The sequence below is a fragment of the Sorex araneus genome, chromosome 1 (genome assembly GCF_027595985.1).
Source record: "Sorex araneus isolate mSorAra2 chromosome 1, mSorAra2.pri, whole genome shotgun sequence".
In the NCBI taxonomy this organism is placed as follows: Eukaryota; Metazoa; Chordata; class Mammalia; order Eulipotyphla; family Soricidae; genus Sorex; species Sorex araneus.
This window is the reverse complement of record NC_073302.1, coordinates 106,194,685-106,217,171: the sequence shown is the minus strand read 5'-3', so window position 1 is coordinate 106,217,171 and position 22,487 is coordinate 106,194,685. Positions and strand designations below refer to the sequence as shown.

The window sequence follows — 22,487 nt, the reverse complement described above, 5'->3', positions numbered from 1 at the left end:
CCACCACACACACCTCCCCAGTACCCGTAACCCTCCCCCTCCGCCCGCTAGACCTCTGATTATTCCTCCTTCGGGGCTCCAGGTGGCTGTACTCAGCAAGGTGCTCGGGGGACACCCCCAGAGGCACTCGGGACTGTGTCCTGGCGGGGACCGAAGCCAGGCCTTCAGCATGCAGCATCCTTGGGGCCGTCTCCCTGGCCCTGGATCCGTGACTTAATCATTGATTGTGAGTTCCAGTGCCAGCATTACTCCTGACTGAGTTTCAGCCGTGACACGTGCCACCACCAGCCCCTTCCCAGTGCCCCCGTTCCCTCCAAGGAACGGCGACTTCAGCTCGTGTTCCCAGTTCACTTTATATGTTTGGTTGGCTTGGGGGCCCTCCCTGGCAGTGCTCAGGGGTGACTCCTGGGTCTGTGCTCAGGGGTCACTGCCGGTGGTGCTGAGGGGTCACATGGGATGCCAGGGGTCGAACTCGAGTCAGGTTCCGGCAGAGAGCAAGAGAGCCCGCTGGAAAAGTCGGATGGAGATAGAAAGACTCCTCTTCTGGGACTGCAGGTGTGCGGGTGCAAGGTGCTTTCTGAGCAGCTTGACCGCTTCTGTGATAAAAGCGTCCACACCTTCTCTGAGAAGGACAGGGTCGTTGCGTTTCCTGCCCACCTTGACTCCAGCCGAGGGCGCCCACGGGTGAAATCCTTTATTACAGTTCTGAAGTTTGCTTTTCCACTCACCTGTGTTAGAGATGTACCAGAGTGCTGTCCCCCACCCTCCCCCTCCCCAAAAAGGGTGGAAGGAAGGAAGGAAGGAAGGAAGGAAGGAAGGAAGGAAGGAAGGAAGGAAGGAAGGAAGGAAGGAAGGAAGGAAGGAAGGAAGGAAGGAAGGATACTTCCTGGTAAAAACACTCAATGCCCCGAGCAGACACGACGGCTCTCAGGACCCATGTTGCGATTTCGAACCATGATGCACTAAAGGAGGGGGAGAAAGAAGAGGCGGGAGGGGTGGGGTGGGGGTGGGGCCTGGGGGGCAGGGGGAGGGAAACAGGGGGCACTGGTGCTGGGAAATGTGCACTGGTGGAGGGCTGGGTGTCAGACCCTTGTGTGACAGAAACCCCTAGCACGATCAGCTTCGTGGCGGTTATCACCGTGATTCAATACAAAATTTTTTTAAAAGAGAGAAGGGACATCTCGGGCCGGGGGAGATTAAGGCACTTGCCCTGCACACGTGGACCCCGAGTCTGGTCCCTGGCACTGCACATGTCCCCTAGGACCAGACCTAAACCAGAGCCGGTGTAGCCCAAACACAACCCTCCCGAAAAGACCTCGTGTGGATCTAGCCTTAGCACCAGAGTTGTTAGCTCTTTGGTGTCTTTATTTTGGGGGGCTAACTGGACTAACCCCCAAGCTTAGTGCTTGGGGGTTACTCCTGGCAGTTCTCAAGAGAATAGTGCTCGGGGGTGAGCCCAGAGCCTTTGCACGGCTTCAGCCCTTTGGATCCTACTCTCCATGCCCAAATTTGGTTTGGTTGTGCTTGTTTGTTTTCCCAATTCGGGATTCCCCCCCACCCAGGTGCTTGGGGTTTACCCCTCTGCAGTGCCTGGGAAGGTCAGACGGTGATGGCGCTTGAGTCTGGGGGTCCTGGCCCGCCGGTCTCGAAGGCACCTCACCCGTGTCTCTCCCCACAGGCCTGGACCCACGCGGGCATCCTCCTGAAGCACAAGTACAGCTTCCTGGTGGGCTGCGCCTCCATCTCCGACGTCATAGCGCAGGTGAGCCAGCGGCCCCAGGGGGCCTGGCCCCTGCCCACTGCGGGCAGAGCGCCTCGGGGGCGGGGCATGTGGGCGGAGCCGTGGGGTGCGGGGAGTGGCGGGTCGGAGGGCCGGGTCACGTGGGCGGAGCCGCGGGTCTCCGGGCCCCTCAGCAGACAGCAGGGAGTGGCGGGTCTCGGAAGGGCCTGGGGAAACAACAGCCCCGTGGGACATGCCCCTCCTGTGCCCTGGCCCCCGCGGCTGCGCGTGAAGGACGCACTGTGACACACACGTGCACACAGATGCACGCACGCATACATACACACACACACATGCACGCACACAAATGCACACACGCGCGCACACACACCCCCACATGCACACACCACACACCACACGCACACATATGCACGCACGTACACATGCCACACATGCACACACACCACAAATGCACACATATCACACATGTGCACACACATACACATGCATGCGCACATACCACACGCACGCATGCACATGCATGCACGCGCATACACACACCACACATATGCAGGCACGCACACACACACGCACACATATGCAGGCACGCGCACACACACACACACACACACACACACACACCCTTTCCCCTGCCTCTTTCTTCTTCCCGAGGAGAGATTCCCACCGAAACTCAGCTGTAATTCTCTAACCAGACGGGGATCTGGGGGGGAAGGCGAGGGTGCTGGTTGCTCAGTGCCCGCCCGGGCCCCCCTGCCCCAGCCCTGAGCAGGGCCCTGTTCTCCGGGTCTGGTGCTGTCAACTTCTGATGCCGCCAGTTACCGCCCATGTTACAGAGCATAGTATCAGCTGTCTTCCTGTGCCTGTGCAGAAAGGACTTGCTAACTAAACCATGAAAATGACATAAAGAAGAGAGAAAAGCAGCGTAGGATTCTAAGTGCTGGTGGAACTGGGTGTGCCTCAGTTGCACTGTGTGGGAGTGACTCAAGAAACCTTCAGCCCCCTGCGGGAGCAGCAGGGACAGCCCAGGGTTATCCAACACCTGCTGGGACCCCTTTGCCAAACAACCCACTGGCCTTGACGCTGGAGCGTTAACTGTTCATCCTTTAAAGCGCGCTCGGGTTGGGGGGACAACACAGCGGGGAGGGAGTTTGCCTTGCATGAGGCTTTCCCGGGTTCGATCCCCGGCATCCCAGAGGGTCAGGGGTGATTCCTGAGTGCAGAGCCAGCAGTAACCCCTGTGCATCGCGGGGTGTGACCCAAAAAGCAAAAAAAAAAGCGCAGCCAAGATCCGTGCGCTCTCGGCCGCGCCCCGGGAGCCCCACCTCAGGGGCGCGGGGTCCACTCTCCGCTCTGGAGGGCGTCCGCTGCCCAGCGCGGCCGGGGCCCCCTGAGGCTCGCCGCTGCCCGCGCCCCCGCCCCCTGGGCAGGCCGAGCCCTGGCCGCGGGCGCCCCGCCGCCGCCACCTGCGCGCGCGCCCGCGGAGCCCCGCCCCCAGGGCGCCCCTGACCCGCCCCCGCCCGCCCGCCCGCCCAGGTGGTCTTCGTCGCCATCCTGCTGCACAGCCACTTGGAGTGCCGCGAGCCGCTGCTCATCCCCATCCTGTCGCTGTACATGGGCGCCCTGGTGCGCTGCACCACGCTCTGCCTCGGCTACTACCGCAACATCCACGATGCCATCCCCGACAGGAGCGGCCCCGAGCTGGGGGTAGGTGCCGGCAGGCGCTGTGGGGTCCCTCCGCCCGGGGTGGGCACCGCTTCTGAGCCTCGGGACCCCCCCCCCAGGGCGCCTCGGGTTCATCTCAGTGTCCCGGCGGGTCTGGGTGGTGTCTGTGCCCTCCCCCTCCCATGCACACGACTCCCAGACCCAGGAGGGGGCAGGCGCCAAAGGCTTCCCGGGCTGCCAGCGGCGGGAATGAAGCAGCTGGCACCGGTGCCAGGCAGTGCCATGCACCAGGGAGCAGAGAACCCGGAGCACACGGCCAGAAAGAAGCTGGGGCCGGGGAGAGAGCAGAGGCTAAAGGGCTTGTCTCTGCTCATTCCTGGCACCGGGCAGGGGCCCCTGAGCACCTCTGGGTGAGGAAGGGAGGAAGGAGGAGGGAGGGAGGGAGGGAGGGACGGAGGGAGAGAGGGAGAGAGGAAGGAAGAAGGGATGAGGGAAGTGGGGGGAGGAAGGAAGGAAGGAAGGAAGGAAGGAAGGAAGGAAGGAAGGAAGGAAGGAAGGAAGGAAGGAAGGAAGGAAGGAAGGAAGGGAAGAAGAAGAGAAGGGAGAGACGGAGAGAGGGAAGGAAGGAAGGAAGGAAGGAAGGAAGGAAGGAAGGAAGGAAGGAAGGAAGGAAGGAAGGAAGGGAAGAAGAAGAGAAGGGAGAGACGGAGAGAGGGAAGGAAGGAAGGAAGGAAGGAAGGAAGGAAGGAAGGAAGGAAGGAAGGAAGGAAGGAAGGGAGGAGGGAAGGAAGGAAGGGAGGAAGGGAGGAAGAGAGGAAGGAAGGAAGGAGGGAAGGAGGGAAGGAAGGAGGGAAGGAAGGAAGGAAGGAAGGAAGGAAGGAAGGAAGGAAGGAAGGAAGGAAGGAAGGAAGGAAGGAAGGAAGGAAGGAAGGAGAGAGGGAGAGCGGGAGGGAGGGAGGAAAGGAGGAGGGAAGAAGGGAGGGAGGCTGAATATCTCTTTGGGGCTGGAGCTGGCCAGTGCCCGGGAGGTCACATAAGGTCCGAGCAAGGGTCCCCTCAGGGCAGGCCCAGGCCCAGGCGTCCTGTCCTCCCCAGGCTGACCGCACTCTGGGTACCAGCACACACGTGGGTCTTGTCTACCCTTTGGGCTCATGCCCTCTGGCTGGGCAGCAGTCGGGTGTGGCCACATGTGGCCCGAGTCTGCCCCCTCCCCACTGCACCTGGAGCCCTGTGGACGGTCCGGAGAGAGGGCGTGGTCACTCCCCTCCACGTGGGACCCGGGGACACTCTCTGTCCCTGGGACAGCCACATCCAAGGGCTCGTGCTGGTGGCAGCTGGGCAGTGGACCCCAGCCGCCCGCAGAGGGAATGGCTGTTGTGGCCGAGATGGTTTCCTGCTGCCCCCGTTCCTGCCGTCCCCCACACGGTGCTCTCGGGGCTGAGGACACCCCGCTGGCCCTGAGCCACACTGGCCCATGCGAGGCCCTGCAGGCTGGGTGCAGCCCCCAACTCAAAAAGAAAGAAACCGGGGCTGGAGCGATAGCACAGCAGGGAGGGCGTTTGCCTTGCATGCAGCCAACCCGGGTTCAATTCCCAGCATCCCATACGGTCCCCTGAGCACCGCCAGGAGTAATTCCTGAGTGCAGAGCCAGGAGTAACCCCTGTGCATCGCCAGGTGTGACCCCAAAAGAAAAAATAAAGGAAAAGAAGGAAACCAAGCCCCAGGCCCAACTCGAGCCAGGGCCGCCTAATGAGAGCCGGGTTTCACGACACCTTGGCTAGAGCTCTCGCCCGGTGCCAAGGGTCCCAAACCCGTGCCCGCAGCGTGAGCGCTCCGGGGTCCGAGGCCTCTGACTGTATCCAGATGCACCCGGTGCCCAAATAACTGGGCACACATGTGAGCCGAGTGATTCCAAAATAAATTTTTAAGCTTTTTTCTTTTTATTAATTTCTGAGGGCTACGTCTTACAACGTGGCTTCTAGCTAGTTGGTCTGACGGTTTAAACCAAGAAAAGGGTTTCGAGGGGCTGGAGCGCTAGCACAGCGGGGAGGGTGTTTGCCTTGCACGTGGCCGACCCGGGTTCGATTCCCAGCTTCCCATAGGGTCCCCCAAGCATTGCCAGGGGTCATTCCTGAGCACAGAGCCAGGAGTAACCCCTGAGCATCGCCAGGTGTGACCCAAGAAGGAAAAAAAAACGGGGGGGGAGTTTCGAGCCTGTAACTTGGGCCCAGGTTTGGGGGCTCCCTTGGGGAGAATTGGGAAAGGTGGTCTGAGCCCCAGGCTGAAACGGGTGTCCAGACGTCGGCGAGAGACTGCACGTGTCCTGCTCACCCGTGGACAGAGGTGTCCCTTGTGCTAAGTTGCTGCTCGCTGGCTCAAGTTGCAGTGGACGGAGGGAGAACCGGGCTCTTGCCGGGGTCGCTGAGGGGGCCCGTGTCTGTTCCCTCCCCAGGGGGATGCGACCATAAGGAAGATGCTGAGCTTCTGGTGGCCGCTGGCCCTCATCCTGGCCACCCAGAGGATCAGCAGGCCCATTGTCAACCTCTTCGTCTCCCGAGACCTTGGCGGCAGCTCTGCGGCCACAGAGGTAGGTCGGGTCCCTCTCCTGGACACACCCCCTGGGGGCCACCCAGGCTGAGGGGGCCAGGGTCAGCAGATCTGGGTCCAGTTCGCCCTGGACTCGTGGTGGGGCCCAGCCACGCCGGGCAGCCGTGCGGGCCGCTCTCGGCTGTTGGGTGGCCACGGGATTGCGTCTCTGCCGCACCCTCGTGTGGGCCGGGGCTCTGCAGGCCAGTCCTGCTGCTCTCGCTTCCCCCAAGGGCCTCTCTGCCGCCCTCCACAGCGTCCGCACGACCTGGGTGGGTGGCTCCTGGCGGGGTGTTCCCAGCCGGGCCCGTTGCCAGCAGGACCAGGCCCAGCCGCCCTGGTTCGTGGGCTCCGGCGGGAAGGTGTGGCGCTGCTCTGGCCCTGTGGTGCCAGGAACCCCCCACCCCCGGGCCGCACCCAGGGGTGCTCAGGGGACCCCGTGGTGCCAGGGATCCAACCTGGGTCCAGGGGGTGGGTAGCAAGGCTGCTCTGCCCCCCCGCCTGCCTCCTCCAGAACCCCCGGCTGAAGCCTTACCCCGGCAGACGCCCGCCCCCTGAGGGCTGTCGGGACCCCCGGGGGTGACCCAGCAGTGCCAGGGTGCATGGGGGGGCGGGCGGGGCAGTGCTGGCCTGTTGGGTCGCAGAGGCACCCGGGCCCCTCCCCCTCGGGCAAGGACTCGGGCGTGCCCCACGCCTTGCCCCCTGCTGTGCCCCCCCCAGACCTTGCCCCCAGCCCCAGGCCCTGCGCTCCCGGCAGACCCTGCTGCACTGGGCCAGCCTGGGGGACAGACCCGCCAGCAGTCGCCCTGGGGGGTGACAGAGCCCAGAGACATGCCTCCGGCAGCTCGCTCACCCGCTGTCACATCCCCCTGCAGGCGGTGGCCATTCTGACGGCGACGTACCCCGTGGGCCACATGCCGTACGGATGGCTGACGGAGATCCGTGCCGTCTACCCCGCCTTCGACAAGGTGAGGCCGTCCAGGCGCCGGCCGGCGGGCGCCTCGTGGGGCGGTGCAGGGCCTGGGCTGGGGGTGCTGGCAGCCCCTTAGTGAGGTGAAGGGCTGTGTGCAGGGCGAAGAGAACCAGGGTGAGGGGAAAACATCCAGTGTGCACACACACGCGCGCACATACACATGTGTGTACACTCACAAACACGTACTCACATTCACACATACACACACACATACACACATGTGATGTCATGTACACGCACATCGTCACATACACATGTACATGCACTCATACACATACATGCAAATGCTCATATATATATGCACTCATGTATACATGCATGCACACAACCTTGTGTACTGTCACACACATGCGGTCTCAAACATGCACACACAATCTACATACATGCACATGCAAACATGCAGTCTACACACATGCACACAATCTCATATTCACCTGACCTCATTCACATACACACATGTGCACACATGCACACTCACACACACACACACACACACCGTGCTCACACACCCCACTCCTCAGCCTGTGACACTGCAGCCCACCTGTGGATTTTACTCACTCTCAACATCTGTCCTCGCCCTCCTGAACATGCTAAGGAGGAGTTGAGGCCGACCTCTACCTGTAATGCTTTCCCCTTGTCCCCCTACACACACACACACATGTACAGACACGCATACACACATATACACACATACACACACGCACAGACAGACATGTACACACATGCAGACACACAACACACAGATACACACAGACACACACACACACACACCCCAGGAGCAGTGACCCCTTGCTGTCCCCAGGGCCACTGTGAGTTGTGAGGTGTCTCGCTCCTTGCCTGTGCGCACCAAGCACCCAGCTGCCCCCACCCGGGGCTCTGAGAGCAGCTGGACCCGGCCCTCAGCTGTCCCTGAAAGGGGCCAGAGGCCACAGTCGCGCCAGCTCCTCAGAAGAGCCTTCCTGCCTGGGCGTCCATCCTGGGCGAGTGGGGGCCAGGGAGCCCAGGCCCAGGGTGCCCCACCAGCCTCCTGGTCCCAGTGCAGCCGAGCGAGGGTCTAAGGGTTGTGCAAGCAGCCTCGGGGGCTCCGCCCGCCCTGGTCTGGGCCCCAGCCCTGCCGAGCGGCCCTGGGAGCAGGTGTCTGTGCGTGGGCGGGCGAGGTTGCGACACTCGGGCTGAGGGGAGCCGCGGGAGCTGAGGCCGGAAGGACGAGGCCGGGTGGGAGGCAGGCGGGCCCCGGGCCAGGCCCCCCACACCGCTGCCTCCCACGGGCCGGGCCGGGCCTGTGGGGAGACGCCGGGCGGGCGGGCGGGCAGGCGGCAGAGACGGAGCTCGGGCCCGTGTCCGTGTGCAGGGGCCGGGCTGTGCGGGGTCTCGGCCTCCTGAGCCCACGGGCCGAGCTGCCCCTGCAGCAAGAGAGCCAGGACGCCGGGGCCCCCTCCCTTGTCCTTCTCTTCCCCGGGGATGCCGGGGCCCCCTCCCTTGTCCTTCTCTTCCCCGGGGACACCGGGGCCCCCACCCTTGTCCTCGTTCCTCGGGACACCGGGACCCTCACCCTTGTCCTTCTCCTCCCCGGGGACACCGGGACCCTCACCCTTGTCCTTCTCTTCCCCGGGGATGCCGGGGCCCTCACCCTTGTGCTTCTCTCCCCAGAACAACCCCAGCAATAAGCTGGTGAGCACCAGCAACACGGTGACGGGCGCCCACATCAAGAAGTTCACGTTCGTCTGCATGGCCTTGTCTCTGACGGTGAGGAGCCGCATGAGGGGCGGGGGGCGCCCGTTAGAGCACGCGACTGTCCTGCACGGTAGGCCGCTCTCGTGGCAGGCCAGCGGCCCAGAGCAAGGACAGCTCTCCCGGCCCGGAGCCTGGCCCCTGGCGGTTCTCGGCACCTCTGGGGCACTGGCCCTTGCTGAGTGGCGGCCAGAGCGTTCTCAGACACCCGGGCTTCTCGGCCAGTCTCTCCTGTCCCTCTCGTGACGTGGCTGGAGCTACTTCCATTTCCCTGGACACAGCTTCAGTCTTGTGTCTGTGTCCCTGCCGTGCCCATGTGCTGGAGCCCCAGCCACACACCATCATGGACACACACGCACACATATATACACACACACGCACGTACATATACACACATATACACTTATACATATATACACACATATACACATACATAAATACACACGTGTACACACGTACACATATAGACATGTACACATGCATGCATATATACTTGTACACATATACACATGCATGCATGATACACATAAACACATGTACACATATGCACATACATGCACACATGCGTGCACACATATACACGTATGCTACACGTATGCACGTGTACACATACATACATGTATACATGGACACACACCACACATATATTCACATACATACATACATGCATACACAACACGGGCCTCGGCACAGACCCATCGCCTTCGTGAACACCCTCCCCGCTTCTCCGCGTCGAGATAACGTCCCCAGAGATGCAGAGGCACCGTCCGCACCCGGGGCTGGTGTGGCACTGGAGGTTGTGATGAACAGGAATCAGGTCACTGTCGCCTGTGCGTTTGTGTTCTAAAGATGAATGGGGGGTGGTGGGATCTGGATCTCACCTCTCTCTGCCCCGAAGAGCGGGGAGGGCACTTGCCTTGGAACACAGCCACCCACACGGCCCCCCGAGCACCGCCAGGAGAGACCCCGGAGCAGGCGTGGCCCAGAAACAAACAAACAAACACACAAGTGCATCTTTTGGAGCAACACTGCAGTGGGGGAAGGGCGCGCTGTGCATGGGGCCGGGTGTGACCTCTGACCCCGCAGAGGCACCCCTCCCCCCCTGCCCTGCCCTGCCAGGAGTGTCCCCTGAGCACTGCCAGGAGTGGCCCAAAATAGAAACAAAGCAAAGCGCCTCTTCCTGGGCTGAGGACAGTGGTGTGGCCGGCCGTGGGTGTCACCCAGCCTCGAGGCTCCCTGCCCCGCACCCCTCCCCGTATGGCTCCCCGCCCCGCACCCCTCCCGTGCCTTCTGCTCGATGCCACCTTTGTTGGTTTTTTTTTTTGCTTTTTGGGTCACACCCAGCGATGCACAGGGCTCAGTCCTGGCTCTGCACTCAGGAATGACTCCTGGCGGTGCTTGGGGGACCCTATGGGATGCTGGGAATTGAACCCGGGTTGGCCACGTCAAGGCAAACGCCCTCCCCGCTGTGCTATCGCTCCGGCCTGTCGCTGCCGCCTCTTTCAGTGCCCCTGAATTCCGCGTTCCTTCCCCCTGCCCCGGCTGCCCCCTCTAAGGTCTGCAGGTGGCCCCAGGTCATGTGCCTTGAGGGGACCCAGGGCTCTCAGGGAGGGACCAGAGACTCTGCTCCTGAGCGGGACAGGGTAGCTCAGCTTAGACCTGAGCTCAGGGCCCAGTGCTCCTGGGGCAAGGGCGCGCATGCTGGGACAGGGGTTGTCCTGGGTTTCTGGGAGAGGCCTGGGGCTGTGGCACTTGGAGGTCGGCTTGTGCTTGGGGGCGGTGGTCTCCTCAGGTGCGTCCTCATGGGGAAGCCAGCAGGTGGGGCGGCCTGTGGACATCGGGCCTGGGACGGTGACGCATGGGGACTCCAGCCCCCCCCCCCCCGCCCCATGGTGAGGCCGGGGCAGAGCCGGAGCTTCAGAGGGTCCGGCCTTGAGGGAGCCGAGGGAGCAGGCTGGACTCGGGGCGCCTCTCACGCCCCGGAGGGCTTCTGTCTGCTCTCCCCCAGCGGCCAGAGACGGACACGAGGCCCCCCCACCCCCTCAGAAGGGCAGCCCACTGGGCACGCGGCTATTTATAGCCCTAATCCCTGCCACCTGCTCCCGGGGGCGGCTCTGCTGGCCCAGGCACTGGGGGAGGAAGGTGACCGCGCCGGGGGGGGGGGACAGGGGGGTGACCGCCACCATCCCACCTGGGGGTGGGGGACCCTGGGTGTCTGCCTGTCAGTGCTGCCCCTGCAGCTCCGCCCAGCCCCCCGGGGAGCCCCGGGCCCAGCCCCCCCAGTATTCCAGGGGGCGCCAGGTGGAAGATGGCGCAAAGGAGAGGGAGCTAGGGACCCCGTAACCCGGGCTGGGAGGGGGCGCCCCGGAAGGGAACAAGGAAGGCAGGGCGTGGTGCGGAAAGGTCAGGACGCGGGGCTGAAGGAGGTGGGGCCCTGCCCGGGACCCCCCCGCCCGGAAATCTCCTTCCTTAAGAGACAGAGCGGCCCCCACCCCCCACCTTCCCCGAGGTCACGCTCACACCCCAGAGAGAGCAGCGCCCCCAGCAGTGGGACCCACTGTGCCCACCCCAGCCCCCGGGCCCGCCCCTTCCTGCCCGCACGCTGCTGGGGGCTCATCCCCGGTGTCCCTCGGACCCTGTGGCCAACAAGGACGGCCACTGTCCAACCCCCCCACACACACACACGAACAGACAGACCCTCCTTACTCTTGGGCCCAGGACGGGGGTGCAGCGCATACTCGGGGCTGGGGGGTGGTCTCGCCCCCTCCCCTGGCCCCCGAAGCTCCCCGTCCTCAGCCACGCGGAGCTGGGAGGAGGTGCCCCCCCGCAAGGCCCCCCGCTCTCCTGGACACGGGCCAGAAGGAGGCTGCAGGAGCCCAGACCCCCTCCCCCCCCGGCCTCCCTCCCTTTCCAGCCCCGGGGCCATGGGTGCCCAGTCCACAGTGCCACAGCGCCCCGGCTTCGTGCCCGGTGCATATCGGGGGCACTGGGGGCCTCGAGTGTGACCTCAGTTTCCCGGCAGCCTCCCGCACATCTGCTGCTGTTTGATTTTATCTTCCAAGCCGTCGGCCACTAAAACGCTCCTCTCCGCCCACCCCTCCCCCACCCCCGAGACCCTAGTCCCGCTGGACCGTGACCGCCCAGACCCACCTGCACGGGGACGGGCGCAGGGAAGCCGCTGAGGGCCCCAGAAATAGACTCAGCCCAGGGGAGCGGGGCAAGGCCTGCAGCCGCCCCCGCGGTGGGTGTTGGCGCCCCCTGCTGTTGGGCGCGTGACACCCTCCCGGGGTCACAGCCTTGGCGGATGCAGAGGAGAAACAGCATTTTTCTTTTCATGGAGCACTGTGGTCTGCAGTCACCGTGACTGAGTTTCAGGCATGCCGTGTCCGACAGCCCTTCTCCCGGCCCCGTCTTCCCCGCAGGCTGCCGCTCGGGGCATCTCTGACTTTTCCCCTGGCCGCTGTGGCTCACGGACAGGCCTTCACTCGGCACTCCAGGACCCTCCACTGTGCTCTCCGAGCCCCTCCCCGTCCTCCCCCTCACACTCCCTGCGTGACCAGTTTGTCCCGTTTCTCTCACCCCGAGCCTCTGTCCTCTAACCCCGGATACTCTCCAGCTCCATCCAGTGGGGGCGGCCTGACCTCCTCTTCGTACGGAACTCTGTCTGTCTACATGAAGGCAGGCGGGAACTCTGTCTGTCTACATGGAAACAGGCGGGAACTCTGTCTGTCTACATGAAGGCAGGCGTTCTTGCACTTTTAAATTCCAGCCGAACATCAGTGGCGGGGGTGGGTGGTGGTTCCCGGGTGGCGCCTCCCAGCTGGATGGTTGTTGTTGCTTTTATCTTTTTGGGTCACACCCGGAGATGCTCAGGGGTTACTCCTGGCCCTGCACTCAGGAATTACTCCTGGCGGTGCTCAGGGGACCGTATGTGATGCTGGGACTTGAACCCAGGTCTGCCGCGTGCCAGGCAAACGCCCTCCCCGCTGTCCACTGTGCTATGGCTCCAGCCCCCAGCTGGATGTTTTAGGCTCGCTCCTGGTGACGCTTGGAGGGGGGTCCCGTTTGTCCAGCTGTGCTCCAGCTCTGAGGGGGGCCGGGCGGGGGCGGGCATCAGTGCTGCTGGGATGAAGCCAGAGTCTGCGCGTGCACAACCAGTGACCACAGCTAAGTCCTTCTCCGAGTGCTTCCCCAGGATACACACACCACACACACACACATACACACATCATACATACACACCACAGACACACACAGACACATATACACACATCACACATACACACATGTACACACATCATACATACACAGCACAGACACACATATACACACACACATATATACCACACACATACACATATGTACACACATCATACATACACAGCACAGACACACATATATACACACACATATATACCACACACATACACATATGCACACCACACACACGGGACCTATTCTCTCCACTTGTCTGGGTGCTTCCCCAGGACACACACACACGCACACACACATACATACATACACACACCACACACACACATACACATACACACACCACACACACTCACACATACACACACCACACACACCACACATACACACCACAGACACACACACATATACACCACACTCATACACATACGCACACCACACACACACACACACACACACACACACACACTCACTCGGGACCTATTCTCTCCACTTGTCTGGGTGCTTCCCCAGGACACACACCACGCACACGCACGGCGCCTGTTCTCTCCCTCATCCTGACCAGACCCTGGGAGTCCCCGGGCAGCCCCCCCACTGCCCCACGCATTCACGGCTGTCCCCGCCCCCCAGCTCTGCTTCGTGATGTTCTGGACGCCCAACGTCTCCGAGAAGATCCTCATCGACATCATCGGGGTGGACTTCGCCTTCGCTGAGCTGTGCGTCGTGCCCCTGCGCATCTTCTCCTTCTTCCCCGTGCCAGGTGAGGGCGCACGCAGCCCACCCGGGTTCCGTCCCCCGAGCCCCGCCAGAAGTGACCCCGGAGCACAGAGCCAGGCCCAAGCCCTGAGCACCGCCAGGCGAGGCCCAGGAACGGGCAGAAAACCGTGTTGAGAGGAATCCCTTGCCGCCCGGGTGCCTCTTTCTGGGGAAACGTTTGCTGATGTCGGCCCAAAGCAGGAAGAGAAGAGCTGGCACTTCCCCAGGACGGGAAGGGGCTGGAGAAGGACTTCCGGGCCCTCTGGGGACCTGGTTTGCTTGGGGGCCACGCCCTGCTCAGGGCCTGCAGACTCCTGTCTCCACGTGGGGCTCCCTGGGGCGAGGCTCCTGGGGCCAGATGGACACCCGCTCCCTCCCTCCCTCCCGCCCGCCCTGGAGTCTAGGCCCCGGACTCGGTGAGCAGACTTTTCCGTCAGGGCGAGGAGACCGGCTCTGTCTCCCGAGTGAGGCTGAAGTGACAGAAACTCAAACATGTAGGAAAATTCTTAGCACTGACTAATAGAACATCCAAAAAAATATTTTTTTTTTTAATAAGAAAAGAGGGCCAAAGGGATAGTACCATGGGTAGGGGACTTGCCTTACTCATGCCAACCTAGGGTTGGTCCCCGGCACCCCCTAGGGTCCCCTGAGCCCTGCCAGGAGGGAGCCGAGTGCAGAGCCAGGAGTAGCCCTGGGCATCGCCGAAAACAGACAAACAAACAAACTAGGAGGAATTAGAAAGACCTACAAAACTAAGAAACTGAACTAGGGCCTGGAGGTGTGCAGTGAGGATGGGCAGAGGGAAGGGATGCAGGACGCGGAGACTGCCCAGGGCCGTCGGAAGGGGCAGCAGCTCAGGAGGGGGTCGCTAGTCCTGTGTGCGCCAGGGGTGCTGACAGCCGCGGTTAGTGCTTGTGGCTACAATGTTTCTAGGAGGAGCAGTAAAGTAGGAAGTAGGGCTGTGGCGCTCTGGGAGGCAGGGCTGGAGGCAGGAAGTTCTCTACCTGGTCCGTGGCATTACTGGTCCTCCATGGACCACCCAAACGCTCGGTTCTAGATGCCCGAATCTATAACAGCCTGAGTAGGGCCGGAGGGACAGGACAGTGGCCCCAAGCCCCGGTTTCATCCCGGGCACGTAAATATCCCTCCCACCCCCCCACCATCACCAGGATGAAGCCCTGAGCACTGCAGGATGTGGCCCCAAAACAACCAAAGCTGAGTGTGGAGGGGCTGGAGTGATAGCACAGCGGGTAGGGCGTTTGCCTTGCACGCGGCCAACCCGGGTTCGAATCCCAGCATCCCATATGGTCCCCTGAGCACCGCCAGGGGTAATTCCTGAGTGCAGAGCCAGGAGTAACCCCTGTGCATCGCCAGGTGTGACCCAAAAAGCAAAAAAAAAAAAAGCTGAGTGTGGAGACAGTGGCGGCCGGGGCAGGTGGCGTGTCCCCGAGTTAGGCCACTAGCCGCCCCTGCGGTCCAGGTGACCAGCGGGGAAGGAGCCAGGCGTTGCACTGCTGCCACCTAGTGGCCACACATGCACGCACAGGCCGGAGTAGAGCCCGCTGCACCTGTCCGGTGCCCCTGGGCCAGTGCTCCTGTGGTCTGCGCCCCAGACAGACCACCCCAGCCAGCTGTGGGCAGAGTGGGGCCCACCCGGACCCTGAGCTTCCTCCCAACCAGCCCCGAGTGTACCCCAGCACCTGGCACACCCTCCCCGGGCCGGGGGAGGGGGAGGGGGAGGGGGGTGACAGCCTCACCTCGGGAGGTGGGTGAGGGGCTCCGGCATGGAACCCCCTTCCCGGTTGCTCACCCGGAAGCAAACTGGACAGGCCCCCCCACCGTGGCCGCTCCTATGTGGTCAGCCAGTGGGTCTCAGGAGGGGCTGGGGGGTGTGGGTCTACTGCCCACCGCCGGTGATGGTGCCAGAGCCAGGTGGGGAGGGCTGAAGCCCCTGGCGGGACGGGGGGGCTGTGGCTGGTGGGGTGCAGGGCCAGGGGGGCGTGGCTGGCAGGGCGGTGACCCCCAGGCCTCCGGGCCTCGGGCATGGAGGCCCTGGGTTCTGCGGGTGCACAGCCACAGACCTGCCCGCCCGCTGTCCCCGCAGTGACCGTGCGCGCCCACCTCACCGGCTGGCTCATGACGCTCAAGAAGACCTTCGTGCTGGCGCCCAGCTCCGTGCTCCGCATCATCGTGCTCATCGCCAGCCTCGTGGTCCTGCCCTACCTGGGGTGCGTGGCGGGGCAGGGCCGGGGGGGAGGGGGGAGTCTCAGGGTTCAGGGCGGAGGGGGCTCGGCGGGCTGGGCGGCCCCCTGACCCCGGCCTGTGCCCCTCGCAGGGTCCATGGCGCCACCCTGGGCGTGGGCTCCCTCCTGGCCGGCTTCGTGGGCGAGTCCGCCATGGTGGCCATCGCCGCCTGCTACGTCTACAGGAAGCAGGTGAGCCAGGCGTGGGGCGCGGGGGCGGGGGCGGGCGGCACAGCCCCACCCGCACGCCCACACCAGTGGCCTCGGGGGCCTCAGGTGCCCCTCCCACCCCCACCCTGCGCTTCCTTCCCTCTCCAGCCCAGCCCCAGCCCAGCACACACACAGCACACACACAGTGTACACAAAGCACACACACAGCACACACAGAGCACACACAGTATACACAAGGCACACACAGAGCACACCAGTACATAGACAGCACACATACACCTATGGCGCGCACACAGCAAATGCAAGACACATATGCTCAGTGCACACACTGTACACACGTGGCACACACAGTATATACCACACATACCATCACACACAGTACACACAGCACACACACAGCCCACACAGTACACAACACAAGTACAGCACAGAGAGAACACATTTTCTTTCAGAGCGCCAGGACCAGCTGGTAGGCTGTATTGTCTGCATGACACACCAGCACACAGAGCTTGCATGGCCCGAATGTACGCCATACATGCCCACAGACGCCTATGTGCAGCACAGTCACACAGCATACACATAGTCAGATCAGCCGTATAGTACAGACAATCCTACAGGGCAGAGGCAGCGTACATACAGTACCCTCGACCCTACAGGACACATCTGCCGTGCACACTGAGACGGCCTACAGAGCACATGGGCACACACGTCTGACACAGCACGCGGCATGCAGCCCCCATGCTGTGCACACACACCGTGCGTGACATGCTAGCACAGACAGTGCCACAGAGGCAGAGCGTGTGCGGAGACACTCCTGCCACAGACCCTGGCCCACAGCGTCACCCGTGGAAACACACAGTGCGTGTGGAGAGCACATGAATCACCGCCTCACACGCGCCTCCCCCAGACCGCACACGCCTGCCTGCTGGCGGCTCAGGGCTGCCATCTCGCCGTGTCCATCCAGGGCACCCAGGGCTGGACTCGGGAGCTGGCGCCTGCCCCGGGCTCTGCCGGACGCCCACCAACGGGCAGGGGCCCGGGAAGGGGGCCCGGCAGGGGTCTGAAGGAGGCCCGAAGCCTTGAACTGGGTCCCCGGGGTGGGTGGTGGTGTGGATGGTGTCTGCGCCAACTGGGCCCAAGAGACGATGCCCCTGAGAGGGGCCCGGAGGGGCTGGGCAGCAGGACGGAGGCGCACGCAGGGTGGAGGGGGCGGAAGGCTTTTGCACTGGGAGGATCTGGGAGCTTGGGGTCACCCTGGGGAGGTCGCCCCCAGCTGGGAATGAGAGTCAGGGGGACGGGGAGGGGACGGTCCACGCGGGCTGGGAGGGGACGGTCCAGGGGTCAGTGAGGGGACGGTCCCTGGAGGCAGGGGGACAGTGCACACAGGCAGTGGGGACGGTCCTGCCCCCAGCTGCTCTTGGCACTGTGGCCGCACCCCCAACCCAGCCCTCACTGACACCCCATCCTGTCCCCCTAGAAGAAGAAGGCGGAGAACGGCACGGCCGCGGAGGGGGAGGACTCGGCCATGACGGACATCCCTGCGGCCGAGGAGGGGGCCGACGTGGTGGAGATGCGGGAGGAGACCGAGTAAGGCCCCCCGCCCGCCCGCCCGCCCGCGCCCCCTGGACCGCGCCCTCCGGCTCGTGGGGGCCTCCCGGGGAGAGAAGAGGCCTTTGTCGTCCGGGTTCCACACGCCCACGACCAGCAGCCCGGGGCGCCCGCTCCCCGCCCCCCGGTGCCGACGGACACGAGTGGCCACGGCACCCCCACCACTTCCCGGACCCCCACGGTACCAGGGCCTCCCGCCCCTCCCCCGGACAATCGCCACCTGGAGCCAAAGGCCGCGCCCAGCCCACCCCACTCCGCGTCTCTCCGAGGAGGACGCCCGATCACTCCCACACCAGGGGCCACCATGCCAGGGACCGCAGCACAGCCCTGAACTGACCGGCATGTGGCCAGAGCCCGTGTCCACGGGGACTGCTAGTGAGCGCGCCCTGCGGGGGAAACGGACCCCCGCCTGCACCCCCCCGCCTCGGCGTGGCCCCTTATTAGGGTGTCTGGAGAGGAGGGGCCCCTCTTGTCTCGTGTCACTCCCCCCGCTGCGTGGCCACACAGCTTAGTCCACCGCCCCTAGCCGAGGGGCTGGCTCTGCCCTCCCCGTCACGCGGGCAGTGGACGGAGCAGCTGGCCGGGCGCTGCCCTCCTTGGCGGGAACTGAAGCTTTAAGTCACGCGCTCGCGTCCTAACCCACGCGGGGGCCGTGGCCCGGCCACAGCGGGCCCCCCCCCTGCTTTCGTCGCAAGCAGGCCGGAACCCTGCCCCTCCCCCACACCCCCGTCACCCCCCGAGAACAGCAGCCTCAAGGGTCACGAGGGGCCAGTCCCCCAAAAGGACACATTTGAAGTCCACGTCCGGTAGTCTATTTTTCTAAGTTTCGAGAAGCAGGGTTTTTCTTTTTCTTTTTCTTTTCCCCCCATTGGGGAGGATTAAAAATAATTTAAAAAAATAATAATAATAATAATAACAATAAGGATTATGGACACCGTTTACCAAATTTTTGATTGCATCAAAATTCCTCGACTGACAGAACCTAAACGACCCCCCCCACCAAATATTTTAAAAAGATAAAAGATATACTGTATATGTTATATAATTTATTTTAAGCTATACTACATTTCCTATTTTCGCATTTTCAATAAAATGTCTCTAATACTAAAGACCGGCCGTCGGAAGCCGCTGGGGCGGACGGGCCTGGCGTGCGGCCGTGTCTGTCTGCCAAGCGCGCGTCTCCGGGAACGGGAGTGGGCCGGGGACGCTTGTTCCTGGCCGCCGAGGGCCCCGTGCTGCCCTTCCCGGTTCTCGGGGTGACCTTTCATGTCTCCTGCAAGGCTGTCAAGCCCCCCCGCCACCCACCCACCAGCCACCCCACCAGCTCGGGCTGGCATTCGCGTGCCGGCCCCCGGGGCACCCTCCAAGGCCCCGCCCCGGGGGGACAGTCCTCAGGCTGTGCCCTCGGTGAGCTCTGGGGAAGAAGGAGCCGTCCTGGCGGGGGGGGGGTGGGGGGGGTTCCGCAGGGACCCTGAGACGGGGCGGGCTGGGCCAGGGAACTAATTGTATCAGCTTTTTTAAAAGTCCATGACCAGAAAATTAAACAGCCGTTATTTTTTATCCCGTGTGTTTTCTTGCGTGCCGGTGGGCTTGGAGCTGAAGCGTCGCTGTGACCAGGTCGGTTTCATTCCTTCTCCCCCAAAGCCAGGGGGCGGCCCAGGAGCCACAAGGGAGGCGTCCTGGGCAGGGAGGGCGCCACCGTCGTCTTCGTCGTGGTCACTTCGAGCTCAGGGAGAGACAGACCCCACGGGGCCCAGGCCAGCCGCGGGGAGCCTGCTCGAGGGCTTGGACCTTGCACCTCGGACCCCTGGTTCCTGGGGGACGCCAGGCTGGCCGATCGCCCTCGACTGCGAGCAGGGACGGGGTAGGGGTGAAGCCCTCGCACGCAACGGTCCCAGGTCGATTCCCTGCACATAGAGACTGGCCGATCCCCCTCGACTGCGAGCAGGGACAGGGTAGGGGTGAAGCCCTCGCACGCAACGACCCCGGGTCGATTCCCTGCACCCCATAGCGGCCCCCCGCGCCCCCCAGGGGTCACAAGGCCGAGTCAAGCCAGGAGCAGCCCCCGAGTGTCACCAGGGAGGGTCTGAAAACGACCTGCTGTCCCCGTCCTCGGCCCCCGGTGTAAATGTTCTGGCTTGGAGGCGGCCTTTCTCCTCCGGCTAAGCCCGGGCCGACAGGGCTCAGGACCCGGCCGTGCAGTGGCCGACCCACCCGGGTGTGGCCCCCGGAAGAGCACCACGGGGCTACGACAGCTGCTGCCCGGCTCCCACACCACAGCCTGCCGGGGGTCCCGGACCAGGAGCTGGTTTTGCCTTCCAGCCCCAGGCGTAGGCCCGGCTGTGCTGGCCCCCAGGGCGGCCTCCCCGTGGGTGGGCTCCTGCACGCCGACCCTCGACTCTGGGCGGTGACCCACTTTCCATCACCCCTGCGCCCCCACCCTGGCCGCCTCTCTCCTTGGTTCAGCTGCTCAGCTCAGGGGCTCTGAGGTCAGCTCAGGCCAGGACCAGTGGAGGCCTGGGGACTGCGGGCGAACAGCTGACCCTCGAGCACCCAGCTGACCCCAGGCCTGCAGCTGACCCCCCGAGCCTGCAGCTGACCCCCCGAGCCTCCAGCTGACCCCCTGAGCCTCCAACTGACACCCCTGAACCTCCAGCTGACCCCCCTAAACCTCCAGCTGACCCCTTGAGCCTCCAGCTGACCCCCCTGAACCTCCAGCTGACCTCCCCAAGCCTCCAGCTGACCCCTGAGCCTCCAGCTGACCCCCCTGAGCCTCCAGCTGACCCCTGAGCCTCCAGCTGACCCCCCTGAGCCTCCAGCTGACCCCCCCTAAACCTCCAGCTGACCCCCTGAGCCTCCAGCTGACCCCCTGATCCTCCAGCTGACCCCCTGAACCTTCAGCTAACCCCTGAACCTCCAGCTGACCCCCTGAACCTCCAGCTGACCCCCTGATCCTCCAGCTGACCCCCCTGAACCTCCAGCTGCCCCCCAAGAGCTTCCAGCTGAACCCCCCAAACTTCCAGCTGACCCCTTGGGGTTCCAGCTGACCCCCTGAGTCCGCAGCTGACCCCCCCCCCCAGCTCCTGCGCCCCAGCCTGTGTTGCAGGAGGGCCCGGGGCTGCAGAGCAAGTGGCCTCCGCACCCCCACCGACAGCAGGAGGGGCTCCGAGTGTCCCGTTAGGGGTTCCCAGGCTGCTCAGGCCAGAGCGTCCAACACCACAAACCAGGGCGGTTCCGGTTGCAGAATCCCGACCCGGATTCCTGACCTCCTACGCCAGCCGCCCCGCGCCTTGCACAACGCAAGGGTCTCCTGGAGGTGACGAGTTTGGGCCCGTCCCGAGATACCATCTAGGGGGCTTAGGTTAATAACAGGGAGAGAGCTCTGCCGGCTCCCAGCGCCACCCGGGCGCGGCTGGCTCTCGCCCCGGTGCCCCTACCCGGGCAGTCCAGCCCCGAGCTCTGTGAAATCGAAACCCCGGGGGCGGGAACCCTGACTCCATCTCGCTGCTGCTCCTGCTGCCGCCCCTCCCATCCTTGGTTTCTAGCTAGCATCCCCTGGCCTTGTGCAGGGGTGGAGGAGGGCGGGGCGGGAAGCCTCCAAGCTGCACCCCAGAGCCCGGCGGGGACCCCAGCACCATTGAGGGGGACTCCCAGCCTTGTAACACAGAGCGAAGGTTACTCTTCACTTAGGCGCTCCTGAGTGCAAGGCAGGGAACCGAAGGAACAAGTACAATGACAATCAAACAACTACGTTACTCTCCCCGGGAGAAACGGTTTGTTGGGCCACACCCGGCGGCACTCAGGGCTCACCCCTGGAAAGCACCGTAACCCCCGTTCTCTCTCTGACTCTGGAAATTCTTTCCTTTGGGGGGAGGGTTGTTTGGGGGCCATACCTGGTGGTGCTGGGGGCCAGTCCCAGTTCGGTACCTGGGGGTCACTCTCGTCAGTGCTCCGGGGACCAGCGTGGTGGTGGGGACAGAACCCAGGACTCCCGTGTACACAGTGGGTCCGAGCTGTCTCAGACTCACACGTTAGAGTTCATCACATTAAAAGACATTTACGAGCTGGAGCGATAGCACAGCGGGTAGGGCGTTTGCCTTGCACGTGGCTGACCCGAGTTCGATCCCCAGCATCCCATAGGCTCCCCCGAGCACTGCCAGGAGTAATTCCTGAGTGCAGAGCCAGGAGTAACCCCTGTGCATCGCCAGGTGTGACCCAAAAAGAAAAATTAAAAAGCTATCCCCCCTTGTGCTTTTTTTTTTTTTCGTGCTTTTTATCATTGCTGACACAGGGCCTGGTTTTGGTGCTCACAGTCACTCTCCCTCCTCCCGCCCTCCCTCCCTCCCTCTCTGTCTCTCCCTCCCTCCCTCCCTCTTCATGTCTGTCTCCCCTCCCTCCCTCCTTCCCTCCCTCCCTCCCTCCGTGTCTGTCTCTCCCTCCCTCCGTCTCTCTTCTGTCTCTCCCTCCCTCTGTCTCCCTCCCCCCCTCTGTGTCTGTCTCTCCCTCCCTCCCTATCTCCCTCCCTCCCTCCCTCTCCCTCCCTCTGTGTCTGTCTCTCCCTCCCTCCCTGTCTCCCTCCCTCCCTCTCTGTCTCTCCCTCCCTCCCTCTGTGTCTGTCTCTCCCTCCCTCCCTGTCTCCCTCCGTCTCTCCCTCCCTCCCTCCCTCCCTCTCCCTCCCTCTGTGTCTGTCTCTCCCTCCCTGTCTCCCTCCCTGTCTCTCTCTCACCCCTCCCTCCCTCCCTCCCTCCCTGTTTCTGTCCGTCTCTCCCTCCCTCTGTTTCTGCCTCTCCGTGATGCTGGCTGT

General features: G+C 63.4%; 1 protein-coding gene across 1 annotated transcript in view; it reads left to right on the top strand.

The window, feature by feature from the left end:
* Nucleotides 1-18,434, top strand: part of ANKH (ANKH inorganic pyrophosphate transport regulator) — a 102,210-nt gene extending 83,776 nt beyond the window's left edge. The window contains exons 4-12 of the mRNA XM_055130459.1: nt 1,679-1,762; nt 3,275-3,445; nt 5,856-5,990; nt 6,865-6,957; nt 8,613-8,708; nt 13,536-13,665; nt 15,766-15,889; nt 15,997-16,096; nt 17,553-18,434. Of these exons, the coding sequence (XP_054986434.1) occupies nt 1,679-1,762; nt 3,275-3,445; nt 5,856-5,990; nt 6,865-6,957; nt 8,613-8,708; nt 13,536-13,665; nt 15,766-15,889; nt 15,997-16,096; nt 17,553-17,666 (1,047 nt within the window). The 3' untranslated portion in view covers nt 17,667-18,434. The remainder of the gene's footprint in view (nt 1-1,678; nt 1,763-3,274; nt 3,446-5,855; nt 5,991-6,864; nt 6,958-8,612; nt 8,709-13,535; nt 13,666-15,765; nt 15,890-15,996; nt 16,097-17,552) is intronic.
* The last annotated feature ends 4,053 nt before the right edge of the window (nt 18,435-22,487 follow it).